General features: G+C 41.5%; 1 protein-coding gene across 1 annotated transcript; it reads right to left on the bottom strand.

The window, feature by feature from the left end:
* Nucleotides 1–944: 944 nt before the first annotated feature.
* Nucleotides 945–6,787, bottom strand: plrg1 (pleiotropic regulator 1). Its single transcript, XM_026171497.1, has 15 exons — nt 6,615–6,787; nt 6,303–6,409; nt 5,318–5,454; nt 5,046–5,099; nt 4,868–4,961; nt 4,640–4,730; nt 4,456–4,554; nt 4,252–4,344; nt 3,804–3,953; nt 3,408–3,509; nt 2,596–2,698; nt 2,373–2,481; nt 1,839–1,978; nt 1,546–1,739; nt 945–1,451 (listed from the first exon to the last, which is right to left on the bottom strand). The coding sequence occupies exons 1-15, from the start codon at nt 6,621–6,623 to the stop codon at nt 1,392–1,394; spliced, it is 1,542 nt and encodes a 513-aa protein (XP_026027282.1). The 5' UTR covers nt 6,624–6,787; the 3' UTR covers nt 945–1,391.
* Nucleotides 6,788–18,636: the final 11,849 nt, after the last annotated feature.

Genomic DNA, 18,636 nt, shown 5'->3' with positions numbered 1-18,636 from the left:
GTCACCATTTCATGTTGTCTTGGAAAAAAATATCTTAGCTAAATAAAATATATTTTAGAGATCACAAGTGCACCTAACTGTAACATCTGAACTCTCAACCATCAATGCTGTCGTCTCCCAGAAATGCAGAGGAGGATGAAGAGCACTTTGACATGTCTCAGGTCTCTAGAAGAGGAGATCATGTATAATGCGGGCCACCTACTGACGGTTGAAGAACCTCCGAAGGAGGTGGAGGAGCAGCCAGAGCCAAGAAAAGCCCGTCTGAAGAAGAAACCTGGCCGAGCCTTCTGTCGTTCTCTCTCCAAGCTCTACATGCAGGACTTAGGTAGCCATGGAAACATTAACAAACAACACCATGTGCCAAAGGATGTCTCAAAAAGAGAAAATAACCAATGAGCAGTTCTCTAAGTGAAGATATTTTCAGAGGTCAGAAGAAATTTGCCAGACTGTTTCGTAGCTGAGCCACTTTTTCATAAAAAACTTAGTTGAACATCGTTACACAACAGGAATAATAAATCCCCCTCAATAGAAAGGTTGTCTGGTAAAAACTCGCTTTAATGAAAGCAATTCAATTACTGTTAACTGGGAGAAAAATATGGAAAATTATTCATAGAATAATCCCGTTGTACACAGCATGAATACATATTAAGCATTACTAGGCCTTTCATTTCCCAAGTCTACTGATAGTCAACCACTTAATTACAAAGTGGCAGCCACTTTAGATTCATCTAACATTTCTGCTGTTCCAACTTGACCTCACAGGTGAGCAGATAATGCAGAAACCTGCTGAAAGCAGAACCACAGTGGAGCTCAGCGAGTCCTGTGGAGATCAGTGCTACTGAGAGGAGATCAAGGGTGACGGCTGTAAGTACTACAGGAACGCCTTCACCCACGGATACCTCGGTGAGTACACAAAACCCACCTCAACTGAACAAACGCAGGCATGTGAAAAATGTGGTCTTTATTCAAATGGAGCATAATAAACTTTCCATGTCTGTACAAACACCAATTCTGCTGAAACAATACAAGTTTTTTCTTTCTTGGCTAAAACTTCCAAACACATTTCCTTTGAAGGGTTTGACTTGAGCAGGTCCACTCTGAAGTCTGTCCTTCTGAAGGTGAAGAGTGGCTTCTGTTGGTGGACGAGTCGGATCAGAGCTATCAGAGAGCCGTTATCATCAAGAACAAACGCTCGGGGAGGTTCCTGGCAGTCCGTAACGGCTGCTTTATCGGACTAACATCATACAACGAGGACTGCAAATGGTTTTTAGAATAAAGAGCATGCTTCTGAGAAAGCTGAGAGTTTGCCTGACAGAAAAAGCACAAGCAAACAAAAGTTGGTGGAAATATAATTCACTGCTGTTACTGTGGCAAGAAAAACAAATAAATCTTTAGAATCTTTTTCTCTTGAGGATTTCTGGTTTCCAGTTGACTGGGTGGCTTTCTTCTGTCTGCAGGAAAGAAAACATGGTTATTATTTATTTTATTTCCTGCTGCATAAGAATCGGCACAGAAATACAAGTAGAGTGTAACAGTGTAGCGTACAGCGGTGTCATCCTCCTTGTAAACTTTAATGGTCTTGTCAGCCTCTGCCGTGATCAGTCGGCTTTCAGAGTGGTCGAACATGCAAGCGAAGATTCCCGACTCGCTGTCCAGAGATCCGGGCTGCACGGCTGCGTGGATACGCTGGAAATTGTATCCGGTCCTCCAGTCCCACATGTGGATAGTTCCATTGTCGGCTGTGTGTAATGAGGTCAACATTAGCCTCAATAAAATGATTTAAAACAAGCAAACAAAAAAGGCAGACAGTTAAAGACAGCACCGCAGCTCTTTATTACCTCCAGACACCAACACGCCATCAGAGTTAACAGCCAGAGTGTTGATGATGGCGTTGTGGCCCGACAGGTTCTGGATGAAGTTTCCATCTGGGAACATCCACTGCTTGATGTTATCGGCGGATCCAGAGGCAAAAGTATATCTGCAAAACAACAAATATGACATCGATATCTGAAGAACAACAACTCTTAATGAGTTCTTGCAATTAAAGTTATGAACAAATGTGCTCCTGTAATCCTAAATCATGACTCAAGCTTTAATTTATCTTCATTATCAATCAAAACTTTATTTCTTTTAAATTACAGGATTCACTTTGGCATCAAACAGGTAAACAAAGGTGTTACTAATCACATTAATTAGGCTTAAAACTAACTGATGCGATTAGTAACACCTGCATTTACCTGCCTCATGTCGAAGGAGCTTCTGTAAAAACATATTTATAACAACAAACCAATTTTGAATATGCATTGTTTGAGGAGTCTGCATGCTGCGTTTCCTCCACTCCAACCAACGCCACCATATAAAACACCACTTACTGTCTGGGGTGCAGGACCAGAGTTCGCACAGACTTCTTGTGGTTTGTAAGAGTTGCTCTGGTTTTCCCAGCAATCAGATCCCACAGCCTGATGGTTGAATCGTGGCTCCCTGCACAAACCAAGCACACATTAGGGGCAAGAGTGAAGAGAAACCACTTTAAAACCTGTCTTACTGAGGGGTTTATACTGCTGTTGTGAGCGATTTGAAAAAACATAATTGTACCTGTGATAATTTGTGGTTCTGCTGCTTGACATCTCACCGTGGCCACAGTGTTTGTGTGACCGGTCAGTGTGTGCACATTTGCCTTCGTCCTGATGTCCCACACCTGCATGGACCGGGAGGACAAGCAGTTAGTGTCATCTCAGAACCCACATCACATCTGAACACAGCCCTTTAGTGGAAGAGTCTGCCCCAGGGCAGCTGTGGCTACAACTGTAGCTTGCCTCCACCAGTGTGTGAATGTGAGAGTGAATAGTGGAACTGTAAAGAGCTTTGAGGGTCTCGAAAAGCGCTATATAAATGCAATCCATTATTATTATAATATAGTACTGTGCAAAAGGGTTGAGCCACCCCTCGTTTCTTCGTATTTTCTCTTCTCTCTTTGAGACAAGCTTTCTTGTAATTTTAAGTCTGGGCTTTGTGGTGGACAAACAAAGCTCTTCTTTGGATGTTGGCTGTCTTTGGTTCTCTCCTCTGTGAAGATGATCCCACACTTTGAGGTCTGAGCGCTGGAGGGGGCCGATCCATGACTGGTAAGTTTCTTTTCACTAGTACCTATGTGCCTTGACTCTACTCTGTTTCGGTCATTTTCCATTATGATTAACAACCACCTCAATATGTGAGGGGTCGTTATACCAACGCAGTTGAAAGTCCCACGATGAAACATCAACGGAGAACATTTAGATGACGGTATGCCTGCTGCTCAGTCTGTGGCTGTTTGTCACACAGTTTTCTGCACTGTACTGCTTAAACCTGATCCATTTAGGTCATTCCATCAATGTCATTCGCTGATTCAACACAAAGTAAGAGCTTACCCTCGCTGTGGCATCTCTGCTGCACGTCACGAGCACGTCGATGGTTGGATGCAGATCCAGATCATACACTGCGCTGAGGTGTCCGTGATAGTGCCTAATTACCTAAAATATAAACCAATATAGTCAAGAAACATCCACAACATTACAAGGAGAGAAAAAGAAGAAAATGAGCCACAACAGAAGCAAGTTAGCTAGTTTCAGTTGCACCTTTATTCACCAGGGCTGTGCCTGTTTTATTGGGAAAAGCTTTTATGCCAGATGCAGCCCCCAAAAAACATTTGTGTCACCTCCCAAAGGAACCTTCACAGGTGAATGTGTAAATCATTACAGCATAAAGCCGCTAAATAAACTGTTTTGAATGACACAAACCAATAACTCCCTTGTTTGAAAGTATACCTTGTTGTACTCCAGATCCCAACATTTGACCTGCTTGTCCTCCCCGCAAGAGAAAAGGTAAGGACTGCGGCTGCTGACCGCCACCCCACGCACTGTGCTGATGTGTCCAGTCAGAGAGAGTTTCAGTTTTCCACTGGCCAGGTCCCAGATCTGTCAAGACAGGCAGCCTTCAAGTCAAATTAAGATAATCTGAGATTAATTTAGAAACATAGTCAGTTTAATAGGTAAAAATTGGGCTTTTAGTATAACTTAATCATCTGTGAAGAGCAGGGTATTAAAGTTGCAAGCAGGCACTGTGGCATGTTGGAGCCTACAGAAAACAATCTATGAAACAAACACAGGTAACGATCCCGAGGAGAGATGACTCGGAGGAGAGCTAATTTAGTCAGTCCATGTCAGATGAGCCATTTTTAGTTTGTCGCTTACTGTTATTTCCTGCTTGACTCACCTTTATAGTCCTATCAGCAGAGCCTGTGACAAACCACTGATTCCCAGGCTCTACAGCAATGGACCTCACCCAGCCAAGGTGGCCGCTGATGACCTACCAGACAAAACAAACTACAGTTAAGCAAAACACAGAACCCAGACCTTACCCACTGTATCGTGTCGAGCAAAGCTTAAACTTAGAAAAGTTGAAATGATTTATAGTTACCCGAAACAGTTTCCATGGCGGATGCCACTGAGGTTTGGGCATTGTGGGCGCTCTCCTCATGAGGGCAGAATTTCTGGTCCCACCTCCCTCCAGGAGTGACTGAAAACACACGGATGATCAGTTTTGCACTTCTTTCTTTCAAACCGATAAGGCTGAGTAAAAGTAGGAATACACTGTGACCTACCACTGCAGATGACGGAGGGTGAGATCGCTCTGCTCCTCCTGCATGCCGGTGGATGTCAGCAATACTGGCTGCTGTGCGACTCGCGTCCTGCCTACAAATGACCCACAGAGTAAATGATGGTTTATGTGTGAGTAAGCATCATTTTGTTATTAGTGCTTTTATGCTAAATTACTACTGGTGACTGACTGCCTTTGTACTGTGTTTGTGTGTGTGAGGGCCAAAGTTTACCTAGCTTGCGATGGGGGTAAAACTAACGCCATGGAGTGTACTCCGGTGTCACTGGGATTCCTGTGCATCTTTGTGTCAGTGGTCAATGCCACCCCTGGCGAATAAAAAAATACTGGTTATAAACGCTCCAATTGGATGATGAAATTAAATTAAAAAGTCACAAATTGAGAGTATTTACCTGGTCCAGACGGGTAGGCATGTGTCCCAGTGATCAGGTATTCTGGGTCCTCACCTAAAACATAAATAATATTCCCAAAATGTCTTTAAATCATGTAGTTTTGAAATAAAAGGTTTCAGAATAACAAAGAAAAGCTAAATTTAAAGACAAACGGAGCTTTTTGACAGCAAAACATAATAAAAAAAATATCTACATTTCCACATATTTGTTAATAATAAATTGTTGGCACACTTAAGAGTGACTCTGACATGCAGTGACACTTTCATCCTCACCTGGCTGAGCGTAGTTCTGGTGGCCTTCCATGCTGCCCGAAAGGTGTGAGGCTCTGTCTTTCCCTTCCCTCAGGATGGGCAGGTGTAACACTGCACCGTAGTCTGCTTTCAGTTTAACCCCCATCTTCAACTTGTGGCTGCAAGCAGATGACATAATGATGCATTTCCCCTTAAAACATCTAATATGTTTGATTAAATTAGCATAATGATATTGAAACACATGAACAACACACAGTAACACACAGAGATTTCTGTTTCTTGGAGCAGGAAATTGATAGCGCTTTAACTTCCTACTTATTACCATAATGTCAGTATAAATTTACAGACAAAAAGAGTTGTTGGTAAACTGAAAATAAACTCCTGACAAATTGATGCTCTTTAGTGTTGCATCTACAAATCCTTCTTTTTTGACTGTTCCCCAACAACAGCAGAACATATGTCTCCTTCTCACCCTATCCTGAACATCGTCCTGTGTCAAACACTCTGCATGTCCTCCTTTGTCTTTCTCTCCTGCTTGGGAGGTCAATCTTAAACACCCTTTGTCCAAACCCTCCTCTGCACATGTCCAAAACATCTCCGCCTTGTTTCTCTACATCCAGCTCTCTGTCTTCAAAGTACTCGACCTGAGATCTCCCTGCAATATACTCATTTTTATCCACCCCAGTCACGCCCAATGAAAAGATTCTTCAGCTCTGCCACCACCAGCATCAGCTCCTGTTTTTTGTCATTGCCAATCTCTCCAAACCATAAATGATAGTAGGTCTCACTACTGGCAAAGATTTTTTTATTTACATGAGATGCCCTTCCTGAGGCAACCCTCCTCATTTATCTGGACTAGCGAGCAATATTAATACAAAGCGCTAGTACAAAATTGTTCAATCGAACCTCTACAACAATTTCACATGACATTAGAGCTTGCTATGTGAATTTAATTTACCCCAAAACACAACTTCAAATCATTAGAAGGTAACACTGTGACGTTTACCTTTCATCATCCAGCGCGATGGACTTGGCGTGATCAGACACAAACATATCATGAGTCCTTTTAAGAGATCTGAAGACCAGAGTGTGGACTGAGTGCTTCTGAACATCCTGTAGATGATAATAAATAGTAAAACGTGGGTTTTAAACGAGTGCAACCACGGCAAACTTTGGGAGTAATTACTTTTTACTATGTGTAATGCAAACAAAACCATAAGCGTGTGGTTGCAGTTATTAGCCGAGCGTGGCTATGTGTCTGCCGGGCGGGCGGAAGCACAAAAAAGACAAAAAAAACGGACTTCAAATACCTTCTTACCTCAGTCATTGTGGCGGTAAAAATAAAGCAGTATTATAAAGAAGCGGAAAATATCCCTTTTTTCAGTAAACAAAGCACGCTCCCCGAAAAGTATCACGGACGCAAAAACATGACTACCGCGACGCTCCAACGACCGAATACCCCGGAAGTAAAGAGGTAAAAGGACAGCTAGCAGCTTATTAGCGCCACCTATAGGCCAGGAGGTTGAAATGGAAAAAAGCCAAATCTTTAACCTCTACTCTTCCGAATCTCGTTATATTTCCTGCGTGAAGCGAGAACACAGCATGTCCTTCTTTTCTTGACACTAATAATAATAATAATAATAATAATTTGTGCTCTCCAAAATGCTTTAACCAGTTCAGTCTGCGCTCTACTGCTCCTTTCTTTCTTACCACTCCTGCTAATTGTAGAAATAATGCCCTATTTCCATTGCTGTGGCCACGATTTTTTTGTTTTTGCACTTAAAAGGTTTATCATTAATAGCTGCTTGTTCTGGATTAGCATTGTTTCTTTACATCCACAGGGATCAAATCTAGTGGTGTCCAGCCATTTCCTGACATAGTCCAAAAGAAAAAAAAATGCATGGGTTTATCAGTGCTTCTAAATTGCGAGAATGATTGTCTGTCTGTTCAGTGTACTGCCTCTCGCCCCACAGCACAGGCTACAGCTACCTGTGTGACTCTGAACTGGACAGTTAGCTTCCATTGGTATTAGTCATACCCCACTTACCTGGTTTACCTCCTATCTCTCAGACCGCACTCAGTTTATCCAACTTAAATCCCATTCTTCAGCTCTCTATCCTGTTTCTGCTGGTGTGCCCCAGGGTTCAGTATTGGGGCCTCTTTTATTCATTATTTATATGCTTCCTCTTGGTTATATATTCCGAAAATATAATCTAAATTTTCACTGCTATGCCGATGACACCCAGCTCTACCTTTCTTCTAAACCCAATTCATCCCTCCCACCTACCTCCCTCTCAGACTGTCTTATTGAGATTAGATCCTGGTTCTCCTCCAATTTCCTCAAACTTAACAGTAATAAAACTGAAGTTTTACTTGTTGGTACACCATCTATCTTAACCAAATCCCACAGCTTTTCCATTAACGTTGAAAATTCTCCCACCCTTCCCTCCCCTCAGGTTAAGAGTTTGGGTGTCATACTTGATAATACTCTTTCATTCCAGTCTCACATTAATTACATAACACGGTCTGCTTACTTCCATTTACGTAATATTCACCGACTCCGTCCCTTCCTTACTCCCCATGCTGCTGCCATCCTTGTCCATAGTCTTATTACATCCCGTATTGATTACTGTAATTCCCTCGTATTTGGTCTCCCTAAAAGGTCCCTTCATAAACTCTAACTTCTTCAAAATTCTGCAGCTCGGGTCATAACTTGCACTCCGTTAAGTGCTCATATTACCCCAGTTCTTCAGCAGCTTCACTGGTTGCCCATAGAAGCCAGGATAAATTTTAAAATCTTACTTCTTGCATACAAGTGTATCCATAAATCTGCTCCTTCATATTTGTGTGACCTGCTCCATATCACCACTGTTTCCCGCACTCTCAGATCATCATCTGCTATTCATCTTACTGTTCCGTCCTCACACCTTATCACTATGGGGAACAGAGCTTTCAGTCGCTCTGCTCCTCGGCTCTGGAACTCTCTTCCTCCTGCACTAAGAAATATTGACTCCCTCTCCGTATTTAAGACACAGCTCAAAACACATCTGTTTAAACTGGCTTATTCGCTTTAATGCTGATTTTATCTGTTGTCACGCTCTGTTTTGTAATTTTAACTTATTTTATGTATTTTATCACTATTGTTCCTTTTATTAATTGTGTTTTTTGTAAGGTGACCTTGGGTTTCTGAAAGGCGCCCTCAAATAAAATGTATTATTATTATTATTATTATTATTATAAATGGTTCTGTCTGTTTACTTCTGATCACCTTGACTGCTTATTTCTGGACTGACTAACCTCTAACTGATGAATAGTAGCTCATAATATACAAGGTCTTGGTGATTCCCAGAGGGTCCTATTTTAATGGATGGCGACAGTCAAATTATTGTCATGTTTAATGTTTAGTAGATGAACAAAGAACTGTTGGGACATAACCATATTACACAAACTTTCATTTGCTCTAGTCCTCGCCTAGTTAGCAGTGAACTGTTTCTTATGGAGTCAAAGTGGCATTTCTTCAGCTTCCACTCAGAATGTGTGAGCTGGAACTGTTTTCATTGTCCCTAATGAAATCCTCAATATAAGAGACTGAACAAATCCACATTGGCAACATTGGGTTGGCTGGAAGACTGTTTACTTAGCCTAGCAGGGCGAAGGACACTGTCTCAGCTGAACTCTGGACACGCACACACATACTCTGTCAGTGCGCCCCAGGGTGGCTGTGGCTACAATGTAGCTTGCCATCACCAGTGTGTGAATGTGTGTGTGAATGGGTGGATGACTGGATATGTAAAGCGCTTTGGGGTCCTTAGGGACTAGTAAAGCGCTATATAAATACAGGCCATTTACCATTTATACATATACACTGATATGCACACACTCATCTCTCCTCCCTTTCCAAACGCCTTCGATGCTTGTTCCCTCCTGGGAACACAGCGGGTCTGAGCCCGCACTGGAATGGTAGCGCTGGGCAGGATGGCTGCTGTGTTTGCTTCGGATTACTCCTCACCCCCCACCCGACCCTGTGGCTTGTCACGTGTTCCATAATGTTGTGCTGTGGAAATTTTATTGCTTTTTTGTGCAGAGGAGTTTTTTTGTTTCCTGTTCTCATGCTTTCCTCCCAGGAGCCCAGCATGAGTAGAGGTCTCTTTTTTTCCTCTTGTACTTTTCCATTGTAGTGTATATTTCAGTGGTTTTTTTTCTGTAATGCTACAGATCTCCGACCTGTATCCCCATGTAATGTCTGTGTTGTGTCTGTAAGGTGGGGGTGGGGGGGGGGGGGGGGTCCTATTTCACTGCAGGGCAACCTGCACGTGGCGAATAAAGCCTTGATTGATTGATTGATTGTTTCTATGCCACACAGTCATAAAGCTTACTGAGTTCAGGGCTGTATGTATATTTCAACGACACTTTTCTTCATCATTTTCTTGATTTCCTGATTTGGTGTGCTTGAGATTTGGTGAGAGGACAGGGCCAAATTTGGTTTTGCTTCCTTCTGTGCCAGATCATGTTTGCCCAGCAGAGTACATCTATTAATGGTTATCCATTTCGAATTTGAACCTAAATGGTGCAGTGTGTGTGTGTTGCGTTATTGTGGCAGAGTAAATTTAAACAGTCATGTTTATATCAGTGTTTTTCAAAAATTTCTGAGGCCAATTTAATAAAAAAACAAACAAACTGGCTTTTGAAAGAGTCACTGGCTGTACTAACATAATGTTGTCCTGTTAAGAAGCTTTAGAAATCTGCGCATTGTTCGGCAAAATCACATGCCAATAGCTGGGCAGAATTTGGATTATCGATGTGAGTCTGGTGATGCACGGGGACATGTACTACAAGTTCAATGCAAAGTAAATAAACTGTGGCTCAAAATAAACAATTCAACTGAGATGCTCTGAAAGCTCTGCAACAATGTGACAAAATGGTTTTCTGTCCTCAAAGATTTCATTTCACAGTTTGTTCAGTTAGGCATTTTTTTTAAAGATAGTTTATCTGGGCGACCACAGGAAAAGAAGATAATATTTATTAAAAGTCAAAATTTCTGCAAACTAAAATCTAAAAGTCACAAGTAATATAAGTAAAAAGTAATAAAATGATTAAAAGACTGATTATCCAAAGCAAATTATTATAATCATTTAATAAAACAAAGTCAGGGGCCATGGATGGCATCAAGAATATCCTTACTAAGCTGCTACATCCAGAATCCGTTACAACAACGCTGAGTTACTGTAACTGGAGAATGATCTAGTTACATATCTTGTATCCATACAGGACTGTTTCTAGTGTGTCATTTATATCACAGTGCTTTGAGGGTCACTGGCGATGCTAATTAATTACAATTAATTTTATGAAAAAGAAAGTATTGATGAAGTATGTTTCTAAGGAAGGCATGCTGAACGTTGGCATGACAGTTGACAACTGCTCTCTCTAAAGAGAGTGTTTTAATGATTTCTGGAAATGTTCCTGAGCCCATGCAGTGATTCCATGGCTGAATCATGCCTGTTTTTAATGCAGTGCTACCCGAGGGCCTGAAGATCACCAGCATACAACGCTGATTTTCGGCTTTGTCTCTTACAAACAGAGATTTCTCTAGATTCCCTGTGCACTGCAGATGATGATGAAATATTAAAAGTCTTCCATATTTTACACTGAGGAACATTATTCTGAAATTGTTCCACAATTTGTAGCCTCAGTTTTTTGCAGATTGATGAACCGCTGCCCATCTTTACTTCTGATAACTCTGCCTCTCTGAGATGCTGATTTTTTATACTGACCTGCTGTCAGCTAACCTAATTAGTTGAAAATGCTCCTTCGGTTGCATTTTCTTGTCAGTTTACTTGTCAGTACCACTTACTTCAGTACCAGCACCACTTATGTTCAACCTTTTGTTATCCTGGTCCCAGTGTTTAAATTCAAATTCATACAGAGTTAACATCTTTCAAGAGGAGCCGGGTTGCAAGGGCAGCAGCTTAAGCAGAGGCGCCCAGAGCTCCATGTCCGTGGCCACCTCCTCCAGCTTGTCCAGGGAAACACAAAGGTAATCCCAGGCCAGCCGAAAGATATAATCCCTCCAGCGTATCCTGGTTCTGTCCTGGAGCTGGAGCCTCCTCTCAGTGGTAAGTGCCTGAAACACCTCACCGAGGAGGCATCAGCAGGTAGCCTTGTCAGATGCCCGAACCAGCTCAACTGGATCCTATAGATATGGAGGAGTTGTGGCTTTACTGTGAGCCACTTCCGGATGGCCGAACTCCTTACACTGCCTTGTCCCTTACGAACAGAGGGAGGGGCCAACTACCCTTCGGAGCTCATTTCAGCCGCTTGTATCCGAGATCTCATTCTTTCGGTCTCTACCCAAAGCTTGTGACCATAGCTGAGGGTGGGGATGTAGATCAACTGGTAAATCAAGAGCTTCGCTTTTACACTCAGCTCTCTCTTCACCATGATGGATTGGTACAGTGTCCGCATCGCTGCAGCACAAATCCATCTGTTGATCTCCCGCTCCACTTTCTCCTCACTTGCAAACAAGACCCCAAGATACTTAAACTACTCCACTTAAACTTGTCCCGGACCAGTAGTGAGCTCTCCATCCTTTTCCGGTCAAGGATCATGGCCTCTGATTTGGAGGTTCTGATTCTTATTCCCGCCACTTCACACATGACTGCGAACTGCTTCATTGTGAACAGTGAGATTGATCATTGAGAGGAAAAAGGTCTGGTCCAGTGTTGCATGACTGAAATGAAAACCACATTGTTCCATCTGTATCAGAGGTTCAACTAACGGTCAGATTCTCCTTTCTGTTTGGAGCTCTGGGCGCCTCCATTCAGATTCTCCATCGGTTCCAGTTCCATCAGTTGACAGCTCAGCACCTCCGAGTGCCCAGAACATATGGCCACAGATCTAATTATACAATTACAAAATTGATCATCGACCTGAGGCCTAGGGTCTCCTGTTGCCACATGCAGTTATGGACACCCGCAGGTGCTTGTTATGGACAAACTCTGGTTTGCTTCAGTAACAAGTCCAGTAACAAAACACCACTTAGATTCAGATCTGGCCCAATCAAACCCCTCCAGGGCTCACTGTTATTGCCCACATGAGCGTTACAGTTTCCCAGTAAGATGACAGAGTCCCTAGGTGGAGCACCCTCAAGCACCCCACCCAGGGAATCAAAGAAACCTGGTACTCTGAACTGTTGTTCGGCGCAAAGATGCAAATGACAGTAAGGACCTGTTTCCTGACCCGAATCCTGCCATCTATGTTGGAAAACTCCACCCCCTCTCCAGGAAACTAGTTCTAGAGCCCAAGATGTGCATTGAGGTGAGTCCAATTATATCTAGCCAGTACCTCTCGACCTTATGCACTAGCTCAGGCTACTTCCCCACCAGAGAGGTCATGTTCCATGTTCCAGTTGCTAGTCTTGGTTGTCGGGGATCGGTCTGCCAGGGTCTCTGCCCCTGAGCGCAGCCAGCACACATTGCACCTGACCCCCAACGGCAAATCCTGAGGGTGGTGGGCCTACAGGAGGGTGGGCCCACGTCCCTTATATGGGCTGTGCTCGGCCAGGCCCCATGCACTAAAGCCCGGCCACCAGGCCTGACTTTAGGGCAGGGCCCAAGTAACTCTATATCAGGCAGGGTGAACTGCTCCCTGGATCATCTTTTCATAAGGGTTTTTGAACAGCTCTTTGTCAGGTCCTTCACCCAGGACAGCTTTGACATGGGAGACCATAGCAGGGGACAAAAGCCCACCAATAACATAGCCCCTGTCACGGTTCTGGGTCAGTTTGACCCAGTATTTTGAGTTGTTGTGTTTTGGTGTGTTTTTGCATTATGGGTTATTTTCTTATTCTCTTGTAGTGCTTGTGTTGGTGATGATGATGATGATTATTATTAATCTATGTTTCAGTTATTCTTGTTTAGGGATTAGTTCTTAGGTTTTGTGTTCTCATGTTTATTGCAGGTTTAGTTCAGTGTCTAGTCTATCTCTCTCTATCCAGTCCGTGTCTTAGGTTAGTGTGTATTGTTTCCTGTTTTATTTTGAAGGATTGTGTCTTATGTCAGTGTGTCCAGCTTTGCTCCTCCTGTCTCGTTAGCCCCAATGTCTCCCAGCTGTGTCTCCCTTCTGTTTTCCATTCCCTGATTACTTCCTTGTGTATATTAGCCCAGTGTTTGCCCTTGCTCAGTGTTGTGTCGTACCTTCAGAGTCTACCTGTGTGTTCCCAGTTCTGGTTCATTGTTCTGTTCATTGCCAGCAATAAAACTGTGGTTTTCTGTTGAAACTTGGCTTCACGAGTCCTATCTAAGGAGTTTTCAGAGCTGTTAGTGAGAGCATTAAAAATGTCTCTCTTTTAAGCATCTCAAGTCCACCAAACTGTTTAACTCCAGCCTGCTGTCCTCCTGCTGTGATGCGGCTGAGGGGAATGAGCTTCATGGTGGTCTCTTTCAGGGAGTACCAGCGGTTGTGCCACGTGACCCAAAGGATGCTGTTGTTGAAGCCATGTTCACCAGCATCCTTTTCAGTGTACCTGCCACCTGCATAAAGATAATGCAAACAGTTTAGACCTCACATTAATTAGTACTTTTGTCTCTGTCACAGAATTGTGGATCTAAAGTTAGTTTTTGGTGACAACTGTTGAGTCATTTTTCTTCTTCTTATAAGTTAACCTCGCTACTAGAGCAGTCCTGTTTGTCTTGTCCACAATTCCTGTCTTACATAATCTGTTATCGTGTGTGTGAGTTTGTGTGTGTGTGCCTTTTGTTGCCCTCTCAGTCAACAAGCTGTATCCTGAGCACAACTTGGAAGTTAGAGCTAGTAGTGAGCAGGTAAACCCTCTCATTGCTTAACCAGAACTCTGTGGTGAGAGATAACCGAAGCCCTCCTTGTACTGGGCCCAGTTCTTGTGGAAGTACAGACTGCCATCACGTCAGGCATTAAGAAATGAGCAGAGACAAGAACCATTTGTTAAATTCTGACAGATTTTTCATCAAAAACTGACGACAGAGGGAATTTATGAAAAATTATTATCGAAGATCAGAAAACAAATGTTTTTACACCTGGGACAGGCTCCAGTCTCACAATAGGTCAGGAATTGCTCTGTTTCTTTTAATGGTTTTACATAGTAAAGACCACTTTTGGTGGCTCTCTTATTTGCTCTGTCTTGGCAGTGTAAGGAAAACCAAAATAAAAAAATCAAGTAAAAACCATGCAGAAATTAAGGCATTAGATGTAAGTCACGTAATAATTTGCCTTGTGTGCTCCAGTAGGTTCATTATGATCAATTGACCTATGCTACTGCAACTCAGGGGGACAATTAGCTTCCCTTTTCTGTAGAGAAACAGTGGTGTTGTATTATTACAATATGGGTAAATTACTCTCCAAGTGCATATTTTTAGAGGCAGATCCATTAAAATCATCAGGATATAACTTCAACCACTTTTCATGTGGTTTTGTTTAGTTTTGATTCTGACAGCAATGTGTGGTATTTTGCATGATTTTGCATAATTGAAGGTAGTGGAATGGCACACTTTAACCCTAGACTTTAGTGCTTCCTAACATTTACTCACGTCCGCCCCCTGCTGGTTGACACATATCAGGCAGACAAGAAAGATTTTAGTTTATAGTGCTACAGCTAACTTTCAAATCTGCAAAGATGTGGGAAGAAAATAAACTTTACATGGACGGGCATGTGGTTCCTGGGACACTTACAAGGAGGGCAGAATTTTTTTTATAATAGCCAAAAAGAAGGAAAAAATTCAGGAGAGGGAAATGTAAGATGTAAGAAGAGAAATAGATCCTACAAGAGTAAACCGTGTAAAGACTTTCAGATAAGCAGAAATATTCTAAAAGTATGTTGTAAAACATGTTTTATGTTTTAGATTCTTCAACATAGACAACCTTTGCTTTGATTACTGCTTTGCACACTCTTGGTGTTCTCTCGATGAGCTTCATGAGGTCGTCACCTCCATCTCATCCCAAACCATCTCAATGGGATTTAGGTCAGGTGATTGTGGAGGCCAGGACATTGTTCCCCTTCTTGGTCAAACAGCTCTTACACCGCCTGGACGTCCAACTAAACATAAAACGGGTGGCATGTTGCTGCAGGATGCTGTGGTAGTCATGCTGGTTCAGTGTGCCTTCAATTTTGAATAAATCCCCAACAGTGTCACCGGCAAAGCACCCCCACACCATCACACCTCCTCCTCCATGCTTCACAGTGGGAACCATGCATGTAGAGACCATCTGTTCACATTTTCTGCGTCGTGGAAAGACACAGCGTGTGGAACCAAAGATCTCAGATTTGGACTCATCAGACCAAAGCGCAGATCTCCACTCATCTAATGTCCTTGTGTTTCTTGGCCCAAACGAATCTCTTGTGTTTGTTGCTTTTCCTTAGTCGTTGTTTCTTAGCAGCTATTTGACCATAAAGACCTGATTCGCATAGTGTCCTCTGAACAGTTGATGTAGAGATGTGTCTGCTACTGGAACTAAAATAAACTGTGGCATTTATCTGGGCTCTAATCTGAGGTGCTGTTATCTTCAGCGGTAGAGGGGACTCTTGGTCTTCCTTTCGTGGAGAGGTCCTCATGTGAGCCAGTTTCGTCGTAGTTCTTGATGGTTTTTGCAACTTCACTTGAGGACACATTTAAAGTTTTAGCAAGTTTCTGGACTGACTGACCTTCAGTTCAGTTCTTAAAGTAATGATGGACTGTCATTTCTCTTTACTTAGCTGATTGTTTCTTGTCATAATATGAAGTCTAACAGTTGTCATATAGGGCTGTCAGCTGTGTACCAACATGACTTCTGCACAACACAACTGATGGTCCCAACCCCATTAAGAGGGCAAGAAACTCACAAATGAACCCTGAACCAAATAACATGAGAACTCAACATTGATGCAATTTAACAGAAGAAAGACAAAAATACAAAATAAACTCAAAACGCTGGGTCACAGACCCAGCCCCTAACACTTAATGACAACAAAGCAAGTTCCCAATAACAATTACTCATTTTTTGCATTGAGGAGATGATGAAATTGTTAGATTTGGATTTGCAACTCAAACCGAGTCTCTTTTGTAACATACTTTATTTACCTCGATAATTGTTCGAAATAACTCAAACAAAAGTAAAAGTTGACTACAAACTACAGCATTCGACTACGATGTAAACATAACCAAAAAAATCATTACATGGGAACATAATTTCAATCGAGGAGTAAAATACAAAATATCAATACATATTATTATAAGTCTGACTCTCTTACTGCAGAAAACACCGAATGATTTATACTTTTACACAGTATTCATCACAGAAATGTCAGAATTTAAAACATTTTTTTTTATAAAATGAGAATGTTATTTGTTAATTTGGGGTTGGGGGTGGGGGGGGGGTGGGGGGGGGGTGTCACGGGCCATAGTTTGGTTATCCCTCCTCTTGTACCTGACTATGTTTGCCCAGAAGAGAACATCTATCAAAGGTTATCCAGTCTAAACTTTAACCTAGCTGTGTGTGGGCGATGCCTGTGCCGTGGGATGGCAAATTCAAACAATCTAGTTTAAGATGAATATTTTACTGACATTATTGTGAGATTAGTTTAAAAAACTAATAAAAAAAACCCCCTAAAACAGAACAAAAATATCACCGACTGTCTTTGGTCCGTGTTCATAGCAGTTCATGTGTCATTTGGCATAATTATGTACAAAGGATCTGGTGGAATTTGAACTCCATGAGATATTGATGTGAGTCTGATGATGCGTCTGGACAAGAACAACCAGTACAATACAAAATAAATAAATGGTGTTGGTGTGGTTCAAAAGAAACACGGCAGTGATTTTCCAATAACTCTGCAACAATACGACAAATGGCTTTAGGTCAGACAAGCACACAACACGGTTTGTTCAGTTAGCAACATGCTGAGATCACACAGTAACTAATTCATTAGACCACCTGCCATAAAAACAGGAAAACACAAATACTTTGTAAATCTCTCAAGAAATTGTTTTAAACCAAAATTATATCGTTAATGACGATAACAAAAATTATGTTGCTATTTTTTAAATTTCAATTTCTAATAGACAAATTTGATCTGGCACACTGAACTTCTCACAAATTAATGGAATAATTCTTTCAGTAAATGTATTTATTATTCAAGTAAATGAATAACTATTTTTTTAAAGCTGCATTTTTTTCTGCTTTTTGAAAAACAGTAAATGTGAAAATTCATGAATAACAAAAATAACTATATTGTGGCATTAAAAATATTATGTTTAAAGAGCTTGCACATAAAAAATAATAAAGAATTGCTAGTCAGTATTTTTAGTACTTTTACTTGCTTTTACACAGCTATGGCATAAACCTCCCTTGCATTGGGTGGGGATCTAATTAATTTGTGAAAAACTGTGAAAAACTGTATCCATATACATATATATATATATATATATATATATATATATATATATATGTATATATGTATATGTATGTATATATATATATATATATATATATATATACATACATATACATATATTCGTGCTGTCAGCGTTAATCTCGTTAAAATGGCGTTAACTCGCTGATTGTGTCCAGGGGGGCAAAGATGGAGATGGAGATCTGGAGGGGGGCGGGGGGCAAATATGGAGATTTGACGTGTTAATGCGGTTATGGCGTTAATGTTATTCTAACGACATTAACGCTGACAGCAAATTGAATGAATTCTTCGATAATAAAAAGGTTGAAGGTATAAGGGGCATGCTTATTAAGCTCCTACCTTACGTTTCATTACTATAATGAAGATATTCTCTGAAGAACCCTTTATGTACTCGTACTGAAGTGTTTCCAGCTTTTTGGTGTTGTGCTTTGATGGTCGCTGGCAATGCTGATATTTTACAACTGCTCATTTTATGAAAGAGAAAAAATCATGGCCTAGTTTCCGTGTTTTGTTGCTTTTAGAGTAAACTCAGTTGGCAATAAGTTCTGTAAGAGGGCTTTGATGTGGCATTCAGTTTGTGGGGTTTATTACAGCAAATAAAGTGGACACAACATAAGTATTTAAGGTGGCATTTATGTCAGGGCATGTCTTCACACACAGGTGTATATAACTGACTGTTCATTATACCTTAAGACAGATTTTTGTTTCATTTAAACATATTTTTTGTTGGTTTTATAATTCAGCAGCTAGCCAAACTGACTTTACATTAATGTATATCTGAGCTGACAACAACTTGATCCATATAAATATTGACCACCCATTTCTAGAGAAGCAAAGAGCTTTATTTAAAGATGTGAAAAACAGTGAAGAGGAAAAAGGAACTCAGATATTCTGGAGACATTACAGAAAAACAAAAAGTCAG

The sequence above is a fragment of the Astatotilapia calliptera genome, chromosome 6 (genome assembly GCF_900246225.1).
Source record: "Astatotilapia calliptera chromosome 6, fAstCal1.2, whole genome shotgun sequence".
NCBI classification, from domain to species: Eukaryota; Metazoa; Chordata; class Actinopteri; order Cichliformes; family Cichlidae; genus Astatotilapia; species Astatotilapia calliptera.
This window is presented reverse-complemented; position numbering and strand designations above follow the sequence as displayed.

Coding starts and splice junctions, on each gene's coding strand:
- plrg1 (XM_026171497.1), bottom strand. Junction 5,455..6,302: donor ATCGCGCTGGATGATGAAAG/GTAAACGTCACA, acceptor ATCTGCTTGCAG/CCACAAGTTGAAGATGGGGG. Junction 4,555..4,639: donor ACCCTCCGTCATCTGCAGTG/GTAGGTCACAGT, acceptor GTGTGTTTTCAG/TCACTCCTGGAGGGAGGTGG.